The following is a 21,325-nucleotide window of genomic DNA, read 5'->3' as shown; positions in this document are numbered from 1 at the left end:
TTGTGCCTGAAAGTATCTTCAGGACTGGGGTAAGGTGGTACAACACCAAGGCACCCCTTGCAAAGGTGGAGCAAGCTACCAACAATCCTATCTCAGTATCTCCCATAATGCAAAGCACATCTCCTTGCAGATATGTCTAATGTTATGCATTGAGGGAAGGGCCACAACCAAGACTAGTTTCGACCTTTATTGAGGTCTCTTCAGTGGGAGCCAGGCCCAAGTGGAGATACCAGCCAGAAGCATTAGCAGGTCATCTCTACCTATAGGAGTTGCCAAATGGTGTACCACCCTTTTTTAATAAATTACTCTGGTTTTAGAGAAAGATGTTGAAAGTTTATTTTTCACTTAGTTAGAGTATAATAAATTTAGTTTAATCCTTTATCCAAGTGTGAGCAAACAAAGTTTGCACCTGAAAGTATCTTCAGGACTGGGGTAAGGTGGTACAACACCAGGGCACTCCTTGCAAAGGTGGAGCAAGCTACCAACTCTCCTATCTCAGTATCTCCCATACTTGGATAAAGGATTAAACTAATATTATATTCTAACCAAGTGAAAAATAAACTTTCAACATCTTTCTCTAAATCCAGAGTAATTTATTAAAAAAGGGTGGCACACCATTTGGCAACTCCTATAGGTAGAGATGACCTGCTAATGCTTCTGCCTGGTATCTCCACTTGGGCCTGGCTCCCACTGAAGAGACCTCAATAAAGGTCGAAACTAGTTTGGGTTGTGGCCCTTCCCTTAATGCATAACATTAGACATATCTGCAAGGAGATGTGTTTTGCATTATGGGAGATACTGAGATAGGAGTGTTGGCAGCTTGCTCCACCTTTGCAAGGAGTGCCCTGGTGTTGTACCACCTTACCCCAGTCCTGAAGATACTTTCAGGCGCAAACTTTGTTTGCTCACACTTGGATAAAGGATTAAACTAAATTTATTATACTCTAACCAAGTGAAAAAGAAACTTTCAACACACACAAAGACAACACAATACTCAACGAAATATGTGGGTGACTTAAAGTCGTACCTAGGCGGAATGCCCTCTATGGGTGAGGCTGGTATGCAATGCAGCAATCTGTTTTTGCAGTAGTGCTGCAATGCATGCTAGCCATGCCACCATCGATTCATTGCAATTGGAGCCCTCAGCAATCCTTAACCCTGAGCCTTGTCCATTCTCTCAGACATTTCAGAAGCATTTGTGCAAAAAAGAAATCCTAAAAATAAAAAATAAGCATATCAAAAAAAGTATAATGTTCTATGCAAATCTAAATCACAACCACAAATTCAACCTCTCCATACTGTAGTGAATCTGTCTTTGAAAAGGTTCAATGAAGATGCCATCAGTGCACTAAGTCTCGACCACAATTCTGCCATCACTAGAACTAATGTACAATGTTGAATGCAGAATCTGTCACTTAGCTCTGGAAATAGCCAACATCATCATATTTGATATTGTCAATATCCTCCTAGTCACTGCATCCAAAAACTTCTGGCCAACTTGCTGCTCTCAGAAAATTATAAAAAGATAAAAGTATTGTCATCACGAAAGCCACAGCTGTCCTTAATGCAATGGAACTGAAAAATGGATATTATTTTCCAAGATCGCTCTACCAACATCCCACCAACATGATGCCTTCTCAGCACTTAAGGCTAAACATGGACACTTGGGTAGAATAAGGATAAAAACTAATATAATGTCTTGTAAAATTAAAGTAAAATTAAGTATAATGTACTTTCCAGCCATGCAAAAAAATTGCTGTTACGTATAATATTTAGATAATTACAGTTTTGTAAAGTTAGTTTTTAAATTAAGTATTCAGTTATTCATTATTCTCAGTTTATTACTTTCTCTTATATGTTTTCAAGATTTTTGTATCTTAGCTCATCTGATTAATGCCATTTATATGAAATTAAATCAAATGCCCCATCTATGGATTCAAAATGATGACAGTGCCCTTTGATTAAAAATAAGGTCTGATTTTCATCTAGGACAAAAGAAATATTTATAACAGTTTTTCAACTGGAGTTGGCTTCCATCACCACATAGAAATTATGGATTTTCCTCCATATACATTAGACAATACTGGCCAGAAAATACATAATTTAATATATGTAGAAGACTATGGAGATAAAATTAACCTAGATAAAATCAGATTTATGCATGTCAAATTACTTGGAAATAGCAGGATGCTGGACATAATATACTTATGGAAAAATTAAAATGAGTTAAAATAAACAGCAGTTTTAAAGTAAAAGGGTCATTTAAAATTAGCATTTTGTTTATGAGCCTATATAAACATTTCAGTAGCACACTTTAACTGCAGTCATTCTTCACATATTTTTCAATCATTCTGTATAATATGCAACTTATCTCTGTTCTCCTTTTAATTAGTATTAAATTGAAGCCAGCCAAGGTTGGTCGATTGGTAGAGCCTCTGCTACTAATCGCTCACGCAAAAAATTAAGCAAGTTTGAGCACGGTTAGTAGTTGGAAGGGATCAATCGTTGGCACACTCTCCCCTCGATGAATCTTTGGACTCCCCGTAAGTGTCACATAATAATAATAATAATAATTATACAATACCGGGTCATAATTCAGTATCAATTTGGCATCACTGATCAATAAAAACTTACATGTCCTGTACTTTCCATTCAGACTGATTGGTATTTTCCTGCTTGTATTTCTTCATATAGCGAGGAATTTCCCAAAGTGTCCAATTCTGATAAAGGTGCATTAAACAGTGCAAAACAGAACACTAAAAAAAAAAAAATAATAATAATAAAATAAAAATAAACACACACATGGGGTAATCAAAATAATGGAAACACCTACAATTTTTTTTTGGAAAATTTTTTATTAATAATCTGTAAGCCTACCTTAGGCTGTTAGAACACCATGAATTTGATGTGGAATAGACCGATATAAGTCATGTACATAAGATGATGGAATTTGAGACCATTCTTCCTGCAAAATATGTCCCAACTGTGCCAGTGATGTTACAGGCAGAAAATGTGATCAAACCTTGGAGACAATGCCTTGTACTTTTCCATACCTTGTCATGATCTTCAATACTGTGGCTCGTGATACACTTACAATTCCTGCTGTTTTGGTTACAGCAGCTCCTGCAAGCTGCACTCCAATGATCATACCTTTATTGGAGGTCAATGAGGTCTGGCATTTTTACACACTAACTGCATAATACTAATCCAACGTCGACCATTGTCGATGTTGAATGTTCACACTTCTATGTGATAGCCAATATCATACTGCACCATATTATATAACTCACATTGCAGATGATGTTCTCTCTATGATTGTTGTTATGCAAAATGTCAGACCTCAGTGACCTCCAGAAAGGTATGATCATTGGAGTGCAGCTTGCAGGAGCTGCCATAACCAAAATGGCAGAAATTATAGGTGTATCACAAGCCACACAGTATCGAAGATTATGATATATATGATATGAAAATCAATTTTAGTAAAACAAAACTAATGGTAATAGGAAGAAAAAGAAAAGCAATCTAAATGAAAATAGGAAACAATAATATAAAACAAGTAAAGAAATTCAATTACTAGGCTCAATGATCACTGAAGATCTAGATTATTTTGAAACCATAAAACATAGAATCAGTAATGGATGGATAGCAATGGGCAAACTACAAAAAATATGGAACAATAAAATATTAAGCAAAGAACTCAAACTAAAGATATATATAAAAAAATGATAATTCCCACAGTACTCTATGGCTCAGAATGTTGGATCTTAAGAAAGAAAAACAAATGAAAAAGTCAGAGAAGAACTTAACTTTAAAGAAACAATAATTACAGCACTAAAAAAGAGCCAATAAGCTGGTTTGGACATGTTTCAAGAATGAACCCAGAAAGACTACCAAACATATCATTAAATGGTAGAATTGAAGGAGAGCCCAGCAGAGGAAGACCAAGAAAGAAATGGATTGACAACATTAAAGAAAGCACCCACTTAAACTCCATAATAGAACCAAATAAAAAAAACAGCAGACAGAAAGAAATGGCAAAAATTCGTTCTTGAGGAACTCAACCCGTCATGGGCGGATGAGAAGAAGATACTTGAAAATTGGCTAAGAAAACTTGTTGAAGGGAAGGTTGGAGAAAACAACCTGTATTTCAATCCAAATTGACGTTGTCAGGATCAGCTGTTCATTTTATGAAAAATAGTTGAGAACTCTAATATTTAAAGGTACCTGTGGCGACTATAAACAACAAATTACATGATAACCACAGTAATTAACTTTAATGAAATGAAAGGACAGATATTCATACTGAAAATTATTATTTTCAGTATGAATATCCATCAGTGCTAAGAAACAAGCAGATCAAAGAAACATGGGAATACAAGGTACATACAACAATCGGTGGTTTACCAATTAAAAACTGTTGCCACATGCTAGAAATTAATATGAATAAATATTATTATTAAAAACTATTTTTGATAGTTACATAAAATGAGTATCTCCGAAACTTTTTGGGAGAGAGAGAGAGACAATTGTTCCAATTTGGCCGATCTAAAAGGGCTTTGCAACTTTCTTAGAAAAAGCATTCATATTTAAAACTGCTTCTATGGAGAAGATGAGCTTCATCCCACCAGATACTGTGTTTATTGTCAATACTATGTTGTGCCAGATCAGACTTTTGAAGTTTCATGTCTTCAATACAATATTGATGTTCATTAATTCTTTTTTCCACAGAATGGCCTGTCTGCCCAAAGTATGTCAGATCGCATTCACAAGTTATTTGGTAAATGCCGGGTAATCACAGAAGTGATAGTCTGCCTTTTGTAGATGGCAACAGATGAGAAACTATTGTTGATAGGAAAATATGTGGAAATAAGATGATACTTCTTCAAAATTCTACCAATCATTTCAGAGATACCAGAAATATAAGGATTGGAGCCCTGTGGTCTGTTGAAGAATCCTGATTTGTTGGAACACAGGAATCAATTATCTGCTGGATTTGATTAGGATTGTATGGTTGTATGTAGAGTTAAATGCTTTGGTACATTGCTGCACACAGGAAGTTCTGTTTGTCTGTACAAGCTTTCTCAGATGATTGCAATCTCATTCCTAAGAGACTGTCTTAGGACCACAGTTATGTTCTCTTAGACAAGCAATGTGGGTTATTTTTCCATTGATTAAATGCCTAGGATATTTCATCTTTCAAGAAACCAGTCAGCTCTGATGTTTTCAAAATCATGGCTCCAGCTAGACAAGCACCCACAATAAGCCCCTTATTGAACAACAAAAGATCCTTTGTTGTTCCCATTTTGATCAATTACGGACAATTATTGACCAGCAGCATTCTTAAATAGTTGCCTAAAACATGTGCTGATGCATATGACAAAGTATTTTGCAGATACACTTTGTAAGTGATATTCGCATACATATGCATAAAGGTTTCTAAATTCAGTGGCCAGCATAAACTAAGCAATGCTTTAGTGTATATTTGAGTTGCAAGTCAGTAGTTAGAATTGAAGGAGGTAGAGGAAAATGGTTCGATGTTAAATCAGGAATGATACAAGGGTGCACGTCATCTCCACTATTATTCATCATATACATAGATCACATTATGAAGGAAAATGGTATAAAACCTGTTAGCAATATGAAGATGTGAATCTCAGCTTTTACTTTATGCAGATAATGTTATACTTATAAATAAATCAAATACAAGTCTGCAGGATTCCCTGACTAAAGTGCATAGCTGCTGTAATAAATTTGGTATGAAAATCAGCAATAAAAAGACAAATAGAAAGAAAACATCAACTGCATCCTGAATGGAAAATTTATAGAACATCTCTGGCACATTTTTTTTGTGAAAATGGCAAAATTAAATATGAAAAGTGACAAGACAATTAGCAAAGCTGGTATGGTAGTAAGTCAACCAAATAAATTTATATGGAATAAGAGAGATATGAGTTAAACACTAAGCTAGCTGTATATAAGTGCACAAACAAATTTTAACTTATGGATCTAAGAGCTAGGTTAGAAATAAGATACTTGATCAAACATGGGAGACCACAGAAATGAGAGATTCAGGGAAAGATTAAGCGAGTGAACAGATGGCATCAATGGCAGCATCATATTAAAAATGAGGATGTTAGAAAAGAACTCAACTTTGTTAGCATTCGGGAACATGTTAGATGAGCTAATCTCAGGTAGTATGGTCACTTAAACAAAATGGGAGAGGAAAGATTAGCAAAACGAGTGGTCTGTATCAATCTTTTCCCTGTCGACATGGCAGGAAAAAGATTGATGCAGTAAGAAATTCCTTCAAAGATAGAAACATAACATTTGATAATATTGGACTCATGACAGATAACAGAGTATTCTGAAGGAAAATAATTAATAGAAAGTTAGTAGGGATGTAATTTTTTCATGCATTAGTATCATAATATCCTGTGCATCCCCTGCAGGTACATGTTAGGAATTTTGATGATGATGATAATGAAAGAAATTAATGTGAAAATTTTGGTGATACATCAGTTTCCAAGCAGATATATTTTATACCTTTCATTCTTTTTTTTTATTTAATTAAAACACTGTATTCTATGCGAACACTAATATTGACCTTTCTACTTGATTAATAAATTATGACAACAATTCATTTAAGATGTGCAATTCATCTGCGCTGCATGGTTAGTGATTAGCAAGAATGCCATAATGCATAGGAGAGAGGGGAAAGTAATAGTCAATATGCTCACTATTAAGGTCTTCCTTTGTTGTTTTGGGCACGTAATGGGATCTTTGAAAAGAATTTCAGTACTTGTGATACATGCAAATTGTGATTTAAATTAGTTAATTAAAAGATACCTCTTATTATAATATTCAAAGCAAAATACAATGAATCAGTGTCAAAGTTAATGATCTTTGCATGCATTAACTGACTTCTGCAATTTCACAACAGGTAAATGGAAAAAGTAAGTTATTTTAAGAGTTAATTCAGAGAAAAGCAAAAGGAAGTAGAGAACTCCCCTCCACCCGCATTCTAGCACTGTGCTAGCCATGTTTATCCAATAAATATGACACCTGTGGCAATGTGATTTAGACAGACGAGAAGGTAAATAAAGCTGCAACTTGCTGCTTTTATCTTGCATTCAGAAAATTTAGAGTAGCTATCTTACAGACAATTGGAATAGAAGCAATTTCAAGCAAGAAGTAAGACAAGATGTTGGCATGCAAGATTTATCCAAACTAAGTTTCTGGTTGGTTGTAAACAGTGTACCTCATTAAAAAAAAAGATATCAGCATTTTAAGCACTTAATTAATCCATTAGACCATCAAATAAAACCTAACTGCTTCAGATTAAAACACAGATGCAGCCACAACAGTTTCAGTCAAGCAAGGTTAAAGTCATGTCTGGATGCCATCACTTAAGATAACATATGACAACATTCCAATACGTCATAAGGATTTTGGTGAACAAGAAAACAATATCTAGACTAGCAAGGATGTTTGATGGCATACCCTTATGACTAATAGTGGATGGAATAAGTTCACATACATATCTTTTACCCATGCACCTTTCAACTTTATTAAAGAATCATATCCAACACACATTCTTCCTTTCTAAATTCTTTACATTTTGTCCAAAAGTATCTGAAATTTCTATCATACCATCAGACATCTTCGCTAATCTAGGCAGCATTTCCTTATTCACCAATGTTCCTGTAGATGAAGCTCTAGAGCTTATTGTCAATCTGTTCCCTCCTAGTATCTCTAGCCTATTTAAAGAATTGCCTCTACTCTAATTACTTTAAAACTTTAAATGAAATGAAGAAATTTTCAAACAACCTTTTGGTCTTGCCACGGGCAGCCCTATCTTCACCATGTGCCAACCTATTCATGGAAAATTTTGAAAAATGATACCTCTATATGTACACAAACCTTAAACCTAAACCTTAAGTCTTTTGGATATACAGAGAAAATATTCTCATTATCTGGAAACAAAACCTAGTGTTGCCGATTTAAACAATTTTCTTACCTCAATCAACTGATCCTAACATAAAATTAAACTTACTTTGATGGTTTCACACAAGGATAGCTGTGATGCTGAAATATACTGCAAGCCAATCCACATCACATTACTTTAAATCATCTTCGCTGCACCACATTTCACAAAGTGGACATCATTCTTACACTTATAAAAAAAGAGTTGTTAAAAAATATCGTCCAGAAATTACTTTTCCCCAATCCCACTGTACAGCAGAATCCTGATATTCCTACAAAAACTCAGTTTTTTTCTATTCCATATATTCATAGACTTTCCATCAAGACTGTTAGTCTCCTTAAACCTCAATACTTTATTCTTACTAAACGGAGTCTACTCCACTCTTAAAGACTATAAACCCTTCTATAAACATCCTGGATTTTACAGAATTGCCTGCTCATGTGGTCTTTCATCATTAGTCAATTTTTCAAGAAGTTCTGAGATAAGACAGAGAGTACATCTTGGAGGCATTGCTCACAACATAGAAGACAACTCTGGTTTGGCTTTTCATCCAAACCCCCCCCCCCCCCACGACACTGATCAGAACAAGAGTGCTATGTCCTACTTAAGACACTACACCTCCATCTTTTGCAAGATAAAAGAATCTACCACAGTCATCTTTTCACATGACATGATTAATAAGAAACAAGGAATGATTCTGTGTGACATTTGGAAATGTCTCATCAGATCTTTTCAGACATCAGATTTTTATTTTTAGTAAATTACCCACAATGCTGGACAACAGCAGCCACCCCTCATGTTTCTACATGTCTCCATTATTTATACTGTAATGGTTCCTACATGCTTGGTGTTTAGTTTTTAGTGGCAAAATTAGTTTAATTTTATCTAATGTACTTATTTTATGACCATTAAAACTCAGTTTTCTCTAGTTTACATTTCTGTGGTTGAAAGTCTCCTTCACATATTATTATTATCAGAGACCTCCAGGGAATAAAGGACCCATTGAAGGAGGTCGCACATTATTCACATCAACAGTCAAGCTAGATGGCACTCACAACTTCAACAGGTAAGCTGTTCTACTTGCTTTCTGCTCTCTGAGAAAAAACTAAATCTAGGTCTTGATCCTTTTTAAACTGTACACAAACTCAACTTCCATGGATACGGCCCTATTGTCTTCCATATTACAAATAAATCCATCAACTGGTTTATAACAGATGTTTTTACAGCCATACATAAATAGGCAAAAAGGAATTATTATACAACATGCATGCATAAAAATAAAATTTGGCAATGTGGTATCTACATATAAACAAAATTACAAGAAGGTTACACAAACATACAAGGTGTCCAACAGCAATACATAATTAGTCAAAAAAAAATAGTAAATAACATGTATGCACAAAAGTTAAGCTGGGCAATGCAGTATCTACAAACAAAATTACTGCAGCATTTAAGGCAGTAGATAATAAATCTCTGAGCAGGTGTAATAGTGGCTAGCTTCCTTTTTGCATCCTGGTATGTTATGTTTTGCTGTTTTCATTCTTTGTATTTCTTTTTCATCTTTCCATTTCTGACATGCACAAGGGTAAATTGGATGATCTCCCTGACAGTTGACATTTAGCTTTTTTTGCACAGCAAGATTTGTTATCATGCTCTTTACTACCACATCAAGTACAGGTAGTAGAACAATGACAGACAGTTTGGGCATGTCCATATCTCTGACATTTAAAGCATCTCAGTGGGTTAGGGATGTACATTCTAACAGGACAGATGAGATATTCTGCATTTACAGATGTTGAAGGCTTAGGTGTATCAAAAGTAAGGATGATGTTCTTGGTTGAAATTAGGTGACCATCCCTACGTATCAGGATGCACCTCACACTCCTTGATCTTTAAGTTCAGAACATATCTCCTCGTCAGGAACATCAAGGAGATCTCGTTCTGATATCACTCATAAAACACTTAACTCTACAGGAGTTAAGTGTTTTATGAGGTGTTACTTTAATTTCTATTCCATCCATTGTTGTTACTCTCAGTAGTTTCTCAGAATGTTGCTGACACAATGTTTCCACTTAACAGTTTTGGGAGGTCCTGCCAATCCTTCTAAACCATTCTGAATAAAGAAGGGCAATATTTTTCCTATTGGTAGCATGAATCATTAAAAATATTTCTACATTTATGTTAGCATCATATATCTTTTGTTTCTTACTTCTGTTTCCATATGCCGTATCTATGGTATCAGTACTTGGTTGGGACTTTGTTAGGCCACTGAAACATTTGAGAATGAAGGATTCGTGCACAAGAAGTTTTTGGTTCGGTGCCAGAGCTCCCCACCCACCATGGAGCCACACATGGAAGCCCACTGCCTAGCAAGCAATGCCTAAACTCAGAAGTGGAACACCAGGGCTACCCCGGACGCTATACTGGCACTACAGCAAGCCTAGGATCCCGACTCCGGAGTAAGAGACTTACTGCAACACTGTTGACCCTTGCAGGCAAGCCCACTAGCCCGACTGATCCTGGCTGGGCAACCCAGAAGCGCCCATCTTGCTGAAGCAGGGGCCAAAATAGTGCAAGACTACCAGGATTCCCCTTTTTGGATGTCCACGGGTTGCACCACATGGTAAACACAGCGGCAGGGCGTTGGATCCCAGTGATGGTGGTCTGAAAAAAGGGTAGTGAAAAAGACTCAGGAGAAGTAAAGAGAAGAATACAGGAAGAAAAGCAAAGAAAAAGAGGAAGAATGAAAAGTACTAGTACCATCATTGGAAGGTCCCCTCCACCACGAACAGGTGCCCCACATGGAGGGGGATGAATACAGAAGAATGACTTTTAGTTGCTGGAGATGGAACACAGGTCGCTTTCTTGGAAGGAGCAGTGGAACGCCCAATGAGAACAGAGTGTGCCCATTAAGTAATGAGAACAAATATTATATCAATTATTATTATACGTTTGGAACTGTCAATTACACAGATTCAAAATAGTCTCCCTCCAATTCCACACAACATTTACATCTATCATAGAGGTGTTCGAAGGCATGTTGAAAGTCCTGAATGGGAACCTCCTTCAGTCTCTGGGTCACACTACACTGGACGTCCTTAATCTTGTTGAAGCACTCCCCCTTTGAAGGCACACTTCATCTTTGGGAAGAGGAAAAAGTACGCAGAAGCCCAATCTGGCAAAAGGGGGGGGGAGGTGTTTGATCACACAGATTGACTTTGAAGCCAGAAACTGCTTCACAGGCATGTTGACATGCAACAGAAACCATTCGTTAAATTAAGGGGATAAAAATCCCTTATTATTTTACAGCCAGTATGCAAAACTCTAAGATCAAAAACTACGATCTAAGAGTTTCATGCTGAAGAACTATCGGCAAATCCAAGCGTAAGTGACCACTTGGTAGTACAACACCAAGGCAACGCGAAGCAAAGGTGGAGCAAGCTCCCTCACTATCCTTGATATTTTCTCATAATGTAAAAACACAGCTCCTAGGAGATGTAATACTGTCATTACATTATGAGGAGAGGTCACTACCCAGAATCAGTTTCAACCTTTTTTGAGGTCTCATCAGTGAGTAGGGCACACCTTTCTGCTGTGTATGGGCACACTTTTCTGGCATTCGTATAGTGAAGGTATGTAAGTTCTTTTCACTTAAACTTTGATATCATCCAGGTCTACCTACTAAAAACAAAAGTACTGCACAGAAGCTTCTACAAGTCAGAGAGGTTGTTCCTGGAACCAACAGAAGCCTTAAAACTCCAAACCTTAATATTTATTTTTATTTTATTTTTTTCAAACTTTGGACTACTATTTTTCAAAACTTTCAAGGACTACTATATATATATATATATATATATATTTTTTTTTTTTTTTTTTTCCCCTCAAAACTTTGGACTACTGCTTTTTTTTTTTTTTTTTTTTTTAACTTAGATGGCACTCTATTAGGACTTTAGTCTTGTGTTGCATGCTGCAATTACTCGTACTAGCCCCACTGTTACACCGAATTGTGGTTGTCTCGCATTTGTAACAAACTTTGTTTGTGTGCTCTGAAGATGCTGGATATAATACCAGCGAAATATTAGCTTTTAAGTTAATAAATAGTTATTTTCTTATCAATCTGTGTTCGCATCAATACCATTTAAATCCAATTAAACATGTGTGACAAAAACATAAGCCTATCCAAGCATTTGTTGTGATCTTGTTATAGAAATTATCCATACTGGTATGGAGGCCATCATTTCCCACTCTGTTCACAATTCTCACTTTTATAAATTTTTTTTAATATAATTATATAATAATTTATTATTTAATATTTTTTCTCCAATTTCATTCAGAACCCAATTGCCCACAAAATCATTATTAAGAGGACTACACCTGACTTTGAAAGGATTAAATGTAAAAAATATGCTATAGTACCAATGGTAGTCCTCCATCTGGTCTACTGCAGAAACAGTTGGTTGCAACTTTTGTCCACATGTGCATTCGTCTCTTTTTATTCACTTCTTGCACAGATGACCAAGGCAAATCATCCCCATCCTCTTTCTTTACCTGAATTTCTACATGTTCCGTGGCCTTCCACCAGAAAAACATCAAAAGAATCTTGAACAATTTGGATACCAAAAAACTTCCGGTCCTAATGGAACCCCACAAATTGTGTCCCCAAACTAATACTTCTCACAGATCTATGCACTATATTATACAAGGTGATTCAGAACTCTTGGGTCAAACTTTAAGGGGTGATAGAACACACCTAAACAAGCACTTTTCGTCATACAATACTCAATCAGTGAAGCACTAGGGGTTAGCAACTAGTGTGTCAGGAAATGAAGAAACACAAGAATGACAGAGGAGATTTGAAACAATTGCAGACATTATAGAACATAAATCAATGAATTTTAATGAACAAATTACAGAAACTGCTCAAAAGTGACCGCCAGCATTAACGCAGGCTTCACATCTTCGATGTAGTGATTGGTGTACATTGGCGAAAACACCAGGCATTTCTTACAGTGGCAGCGGTAATAGAAATCCTAGCAATAAGGTCCTCTTTGGAATTGATGGGGCTATCGTAGATCAGGCTTTTCATATGGCCCTTTTCATATTTCATAGTAAAAAATACAGACGTGAGAGATCGAGTGATCGTGGCAGCCAAGCGATGGGACCACCACAACCAATCCGTCACCCTGGAAATGTTGCATCCAAGGCATTCCGTTTATCCATGCTGAAATGGGGTGGCACTCCTTCGTGTTGGAACCACATACGTGTTTGAATGTTTGCTGGAACAGGATTCAGTAATTCTGGAAAGACCTCTTGTAAAAATACGAGGTACGTTCTCCCATTCAGTCATGCTGGCAGAGGATATGGGCCAATCAAATGGTCATGTAGGATTCTAGCCCAAATATTTATGGAGAAATGGGACTGGTGCGAATGTGGAAGTGTGGCGTGCGGATTTCTGCTCGCCCACACATGATAATTGTGGGTATTAAAAATGCTCTCACGCGTAAAGGTGCATTCATCAGTGAATAAGACATGTGCATCAAAGCCCAGCTGCACTACAGTCTGCTGCAGGAACCACTGTGCAAAATCCACAAAAGGCAGGTAATCTGCAGGTGTCAAGGCGTGCACCCTTTGTGCATGGTAGGGGTGTAATCGTTCGTCTCGTAGAACTCGCCACACTGTCAATTGGGGCACACATACGGCATGGGAAATTGCTCGCGTGCTACATTCGGGATGATCTGCAACCCTACGTAGAATTTTCGCTATAACACGTGGCGTCCTCACACTCCTTGCACGCCCTGTATCCTGCATGCTGCTGACAAAGAAGCCCATTTCGCACAGATACGGTGCAATCGCTGAAAGGTTTTACAATCAGGCACAAGTCTGGTCAGAAAGCACTCTCGGTACAGTCTTCGGGCTTCCCTCGCATTCCCGTCCACAGCTCTGTAAATGAAATGCATGTCAGCCTTCTCCTGATTTGTGAAAGAATCCATCCTTTTTGCACTCCCCAGTAGAAATAACGACAACTGCAAAAACCAGCGCTTATAAGTGTTCACTGGAAAGCACCTTCTAGCGCTTCACCGCTTGAGTTTGGACCATGCATTACATGACAAAAAGTGCTTGTTTAGGTGTGTTCTATCACCCCTTAAAGTTTGGCCCAAGAGTTCTGAATCACCATGTATTTGGCTGGTATATACACTACAGCACGAAAGCAAACACATATACAACCAATTCTAAGAAATAAGATGATAAGTGTCTAATATGAAATAATTCGTCTATTGCTCTCACCTCAGTGATGTCTAAAGTAATGGAGAACATTATTAATAGTGAATTTCTTTGACACCTGGAGAATTGTCAGAAGTGACCAGCAAGATGTATTTTGCTGGTCACTTCTGTTTAAGTGGCTATATCCACCTTAGTTAGATTAGCCCTGCTCACATGTTCCTGCAAACCATATCAAGTTCCTTCCTGATGTTTTCATTTTTATAATGATTCTGCAATTGATATGCCACTCATTCAGGAACCTATTTTTTTTAGAACTCTCATATCTGTAGTCACTCATCTTTGATCAAGTGCTTCATTTTTAACTCGAATCTTAGATGCATGGACTTAAGTAGAGCTGAATACTTCTATGAATACTCCTATGAGGGATGCCTTTAGAGGGCATGCCTCATAGGCCTTCAGGCTTCTTTTTTTCCACTTATTGTTTTGCATATTTTTTGTGTGCTTTTACAATTTTAAGATTATATCCCTGATGGTGTCTGTCACTTATGCAATATAGGGTCTATTAAACTTGTATGTAATTATTTCTCAGTGCTGCATTCATTCCATTAAACCTCATAATATGTAACCAACACACCAATTCAAAAAAATTATACTGAATCACTAAAGTTCATTTTAATGATAAATTTGTTCAAATGTTCGAAAATCCTATAACATGAGAAGCATGCATGGCTCTGTTTCAAAGTCTGCATTCTCTACAAATGCAGCTGCAGCCTTGTGGCATAGATGTAGACTATAAGAACTAATGTAAATAACCAAATATTTAGATCTGAAACTCACAGATCAATAATATTTTTTGAACTTTTTATAAAATCGATACAGATAAGATCCTGCCAAATTTTTGGTAAGGAAACACAGTCATTATGGTTTAAGTTGGAGCAATATGGAAGTGCTTCAGCATTCTTTTTGAATGTGTACTCAAATTTGAATCAGATCAGCATACATGTAAAAGACAGATCCTAGACCATAAGATTCTATGGTCAGTTGCAACTCCATGATGAGCTAGACAAGACTTATGGGAGGTTTTTTTTTCTTCATTGAGGTTGTAAGGCTGTTGTTCCTATAGTCTCTTATCATGGAATATAGTTTTACATATCTCCAAACAATCTCTCTACAGTTCTTTTAATAAACACATTTATATCTTTAACCCCAAGTTTTACTTCTCCCACCCCCATTTCTCACGGTCAAAACAAAAATCTGCAACTGATAATCCTGTCATTCACTAAAGGATAATAAATATCTCTGGGTGCCCTCTCACTCCCACAGAAACAGCTGTTTTAGCCAAAGGACATGATTTCACTTTAGTTCTAAAGAATTTTTTTTCCTAGATTATTCATAACACTAAGTATAATTTGTTTTCTTCCTCAAATGATAATGTCAATAAACAATAGCTGAAGTTGCTTCTGAATGATATATGCATGTAAACACAAGAAAGATATTTAATTAATCAAATATTTCATTAATTATATCTCATTATTAACAAATATTATTAAAATATTATTAACAAATATCTCATTAATTTTTTTTTTCAATCATGTCTCTGCTTCAAAATATTTCGTTTCATACTTAGTGATATAGCATCACATGGCATGTTCTATTTTTAACGATCTATTGTTAGTATTCTAGCTTGTATTTTTTTAAAACTGTTCTTGTAATACCACCTAGGATGGTCTGCTATTTCCAGACCGAAATATTTGGTTAATTGAATATCTTTCTTGTGTTTACGTGCATATATCATTCAGTCTTATGTCACAAGTTCCCTTAAAACAGCAAATGAAGTTGCTTCTTTACTACTCCAATCTATCCCCCCCCCCCAAAAAAAAAAACATTGTCTATCAAGTTTAAAAAATTTCTAAGATATAACAACCCTAACTATCATAAAAGAAGAGCTGTAGTAGATATGAATACTCCTGATTAAAAAAAAAAATAAACTCTCTCTTATGCAGCAGAACTACTTACCAAGAGACTGAATAACCTCACCTCACAAAGAGTCAAATCAAGAAACTGAATCCAGTACTAGATGAAGTTATTAGCTGTGAAAAGAATGCTATAAAGAAATTGCAAACTCTTCCTGGTAGAATCCCTCCCTCATTTGTATGATCTACAAAACATACATAAAAAAGGTGTTCTTAGACCAACTTTAACTGTATTGACTCTTTCTATTATCACATAGACAAGTTTCCATAATAGCTCTTCAGTTCTCTTGATAGCCATTCAAGCCCATTTATAAAAATACATCAGATTTATTGACAAAAAAAAATAAAATAAAATAAAATAAAGTTCTTCTATACTGCCCCAACTTGAATCATAATGACTGTATTTTCCTACAAAAAAATTTGGAAAAGTCGTATCTCTATTGCTTTTAAATAATTTCTTTTATGTTTTCACTTCATATCTACTACGTGCATGCTGGCATGCAGCTTATTTCTCACTTAGGAAAACACTATTGTTATTTTACTTTTATGAACTGTCAGTTATACCGAAGATAACTTTAAGTTTTGGATCAAAATATTTAGTTAATAGTAATAAATTCTATGACTAAGTATTCTTATAGTCTACTGCAATCTGTTGCTTTAGGGACTGACTACAATATATGACCACAGAATGTTTCACTGTGCCTCATTTATACTTTGGTGCTACCTGCATAATATATATTGTTATATCACATGAGATCAGATGAAAAACTGAAGAGCTATTCTTTCTCTCTGACTAACTGGACACATCTCTAATATGTAAACATGCATAAAAGGTTGGTCAAAATTTGGTAGGCATGAAAAAATAAACACTCTATTTAATATCTGTTCTATCCACAATTTCAGTGGACATTGGCAGATGTTACATGAATTCTCGCCAGGTGGTGCTACTGTAGACTTTTCTTGAGGATTCAACTCTCTGAACCAGTCACTCTGGACACATCCACCCATCTGATGGAGGATTTACCAGTTTTTTCTCTTTTTCAAGGAATTTTACGCCTATCATGTTTTGAGAAGTCCTCTTCCCATTCTTTTTATGTGTCCAAAGTATTTCAGCTTTCTTTTTGTCAGTGTTCTATCAATCTTTTTCACCCATCCATCTATTCACCTTTCAGTGTATGAGATCCCCAACAGTCTCCTGTAACACCACATCTCGAAAGCAGCTATCCTATCAATCAGATTTTTTTAGGTTCTAAGTTTCACATCCATAAGTAGATTCTAAAACAGCAGTGCATCTTAAATTCTCAACTTCATTCCTGTGTAATAACAGATATTTCCTTGCAGTCTTTAGATGTCTCCATGTTTCTAGCTATTCTTGATATTCTTCTGAACTGCAATTCTTCACAACGTTAATGGATCCCTGGTCGCTCCTTTTTATTTCGTTAACCAATCTTCTAAGACATTACTTATATTAACAGCTTCTCTATACCATGTATATGTCACCATATATGGTGAAATTACACAGGCTTTTCTGCTTCTGATCATAAAAGTTTAGTAACTCCAAATGGACTAGCCACTTAATCAACAAAATTAGTTTTTAGGAAAGGTTCAACAATTTTACAGTAAAAAAAAACTAAGGCAACATAAGGCCTCCGGCATTACTTTTCAAACCTAATCTTGTAAATACAGAAAATTTCCTTTGCAATATTCAAGTTTACTAAATAATAAAAATTACATTAATGAAATGCTCACCTGAAATTCCACACCGGATGAAATGAATTGATTGTATATTGAAAATAAAACAGATGATTCCAATTTTTCAAAGCAGCAAAACTGGAAATACTTTAGCAATTCCAAAATATAAGGAACATATTTTTGATTACTTTTCTCTTCAAAATAAGATGGAATAAATAATTGCACTGAAGGAATCCCTTCCTAAAAGGGAAGTTTAAAAAAAAAAATGATAACTATATATCCATTTATACAGAGTGAAATCCTTTATTTATACTTTTCAGGAGATGAAAGTTAATATTTTAATCAAAATTGTCTAGAGTGAAATAAGTTAGCATCTTATCTAATACCAATACTTTAAATAAAAAATTATAATTTTCAACTGCAGGCCTGGTTGGCTAAGTAGATAGCACATCCACTTCCTGCCCAACAGGATCTGTAGGTTCAAATCCCAATGGTCGGTCGTTGATGAATTTCAATACCTGGTGAGAAACTATCACTTTATTTATTGGATGCCTGAAGGGACTTGAAGAAGAGCCATGCTTGGTCTTTAGAACTGATATTACAGTAAAAGTGAATCTTCACAAAACATGTAACCATTTACTTTTTTTTTACACATAGTCCAATATCTTCTCAACTTGTATTTTTATCCTATCTGATAATATTCTACATTTCTTTCTCAAGAAGTACATCTTATCAAAAACTCTTAAATTTGCATTATCATCATTTCTGAGCTTACATTCTCAAGGGGTGAACACAATAATACAATCCAACATAATTAAGATTTCACTACTATAAAGAATTTTCTTTCAAACAGTGATCAGCTATTACTTTTTCATTTTCTCCAGCAATGTTAATTGCAATCTGTCTAAAGTTGATCAGTTCCATAGCAAACACTGTTATGCAAATGATAAACTACTGAAAAATGGGAACCTCATCATGACAACAATACTGTTTTCTGCACAAGAATGCAAATGATGGAAGTTTAAAAATATGCTACATTATTATGATTATTATTTCGGTAACCTGCATACAGTCAATATACTCATCATGGGCGGCCCACTCAACCAGCAACATGTCTACCATAAAGAAGTTTGAAGTTATTTGCATACTCTGCTGTGACAATGCTCTCCATTCACCAACAACTCTCCACATAAAAAATCTACTCCTTACACCCTTCTTTATACAACTTCCAGGAATAGCCCTTGTTCTTCCGATCTTAACATCCACTCTTTTTATAATTTCTTCTGAATTAATCTGGTAGATCCCTTAACTAACTGAAAGGTCTCTATCATATCATATATATAGAAAATTGTATTTATAAGCAGATGTCATCAAATTCTATTGACTTAAAAACTTACGTTGCTGAACACAGTTGCATTTATTTTAAACTTAATGTTGTGAGGATAGTGAAAAGTAGCACGACTGAAACAAGTTGAATGTGGCCAGCTCAAGTGATCAGGCTCATGGATAATTTGCATTGCAACACTATCAACTGATGGAATGTCCATGTCATTTTTTGTTCTAATGAGTTTCTTAGTGTTTTATGAAACTTAATTTTCAATGGTGGGAGAAAGAGTATTTCATATGTTTTAAGACAATGAGAGAAGCAATTGTATTCCAGTCAAAAGATGAGACAAAAAAAAAAGTTGTTTGATGATATCTACAACAGGAGAACAGATTATTGTTATGGAAGTTGCCTGCAGAGAAACAAATTCTTAATAAACATGATTCTTAGATTAGATAATGAACGTGGTTCAGGAACAAAGGTAAGTGGGTTTTTTTTTTTTTTAAATGTATATGGGAAGACATTGGAGAGAGGAAAAACTTGTTTTCATCAGATTTGAATGCATGTTCATTGTATTCTTTGGGAAACGCATAGAAGAAACTGTTACAGGTATAGCAGTAGGAATAAAGACAAGGATGAAGTTGTGTGACAGCTGCATGCATTTCAATGGCTTTTGTACACAAAGGGAGAGTTACTGATGCTATTTCTGATGAACATTTGCACAGAAATCTTTATAGAACATGCATCAGCGGAAATGAGTCAAGTATTCTTATGGTGTCTCAGGGGACATCATCCCCAATGTATGAGCTACTTGATGGATGGATGGACAGATTTGTGATTTTTACAGGTACAATTTATACAGGTTAAAACTGTTCAGAGATAAAGCAATGCCTTCAGTTAAAGAGGACTCCCAGGAGACAATGGTTGTAATGTGTTTATGCCAAGTGAGACTTGATGTCAGTGTAATTGCAAGGGAAGAAATCTCATCATCTTGCCTAGAGATCTGGATGTTGTCAAAGGAAGGATGAAAGAATATGATTTTTTTTTTTTTTTTGTGAAAAATAAGGCAAAACTAAAACTGTTTTGGGGGCATTGAAAAAAAAAGTTATCCAAGCCTCCATCAAAAAGTGGTTTGGAGGTCAGAATTTAGGATTGAAGAAGTTGTTGCTCTAAGCTGTGATGTTTTGTGTAGTATAAGGTTTGTCAAGTGAGAAGGAGAAATGTAGTGTAGTGTAATTGGTGAAGTGTACTGGATTGGTGATCAAATGGGGTCACTGATATATAGAAAAGGGTGAGTGAGAGAACAGAACCTTGCGGGACTCCAGCATTAGTAAATAGGTAAACAGACCAAATAATGGGAGGCTACTACCAGACCCAGAATAATAAATAAATAAGTGCAACCACTTGCTGAAAGATATGAGATCCACAACTCAGACTGGAAGCTATCTCCAGCTAATGTTTGCAACTAGTGAGTTGCTGAATGCAACTGGTTGCCTATAAGCAATGCTTTCCTGCCAAGACATATTTGCAAAGTAAATACACAAATGACACTGAAAAGAAATCAAAAATGATGTGAAGTTACAAAAATTGAAATTTTAAACAAGAGCAGAGACTAAATATCAAGTAAAAATAGTCTTTGAATTTAGCATTCTGCTATTTAAGCAATATAAAAATTTATTTCCTAGAGAGAGAGAGAGATTAAAATACCAAGTGATATTTGCTATTAGAAAGAGCAGTACATGCAATCTGGAACAGTGATTTTCAACCCATACCAAGACTAATTATAAAAATTCTGCAGCACACTAAAAATATATTATTCTAATTTTTTTGATGATCTGGCAAAAAATAGGCATAATTTTGATTGATTTACACACAAGATGGAAGACCAGAGCACAAATTACAACATTATTTCTTTCAATTATTTTGTTTTCATAAATCTCGTGACACACCGGTTGAAAATTTATTTATCACTAGGTTAGACTATAATAGATTTAGTTTAATCCTTTATCCCAGTGAGAGCAAACAAAGTTTGCGCCTGAAAATATCTTCAGGACTAAATATAGTGTTGTACTATCTTATCCAGTAAGTAGTGCAACACCAAGGCAACTCGTGGCAAAGGTGGAGCAAGCT

The 21,325-nt window shown here is 35.6% G+C and overlaps 1 protein-coding gene across 6 annotated transcripts in view; it reads right to left on the bottom strand.

Annotated features, from left to right (window-relative positions):
* The window catches only part of LOC150092347 (centromere protein I-like), a 311,409-nt gene that overhangs the window by 70,659 nt on the left and 219,425 nt on the right, over positions 1–21,325 (bottom strand). For all 6 annotated transcript variants that reach the window (XM_090415030.1, XM_090415031.1, XM_090415034.1 and 3 more), the window contains 2 exons: positions 17,929–18,111; positions 2,635–2,756 (listed from right to left, as the gene is read on the bottom strand). In XM_090415030.1, coding sequence (XP_090271156.1) covers positions 2,635–2,756; positions 17,929–18,111 — 305 coding nt within the window. The remainder of the gene's footprint in view (positions 1–2,634; positions 2,757–17,928; positions 18,112–21,325) is intronic.

This window comes from Typopeltis vanoorti, chromosome 26 (genome assembly GCF_054136105.1).
Source record: "Typopeltis vanoorti isolate ZY-2024b chromosome 26, IOZ_Tvanoo_1.0, whole genome shotgun sequence".
NCBI lineage: Eukaryota > Metazoa > Arthropoda > Arachnida > Uropygi > Thelyphonidae > Typopeltis > Typopeltis vanoorti.
This window is presented reverse-complemented; position numbering and strand designations above follow the sequence as displayed.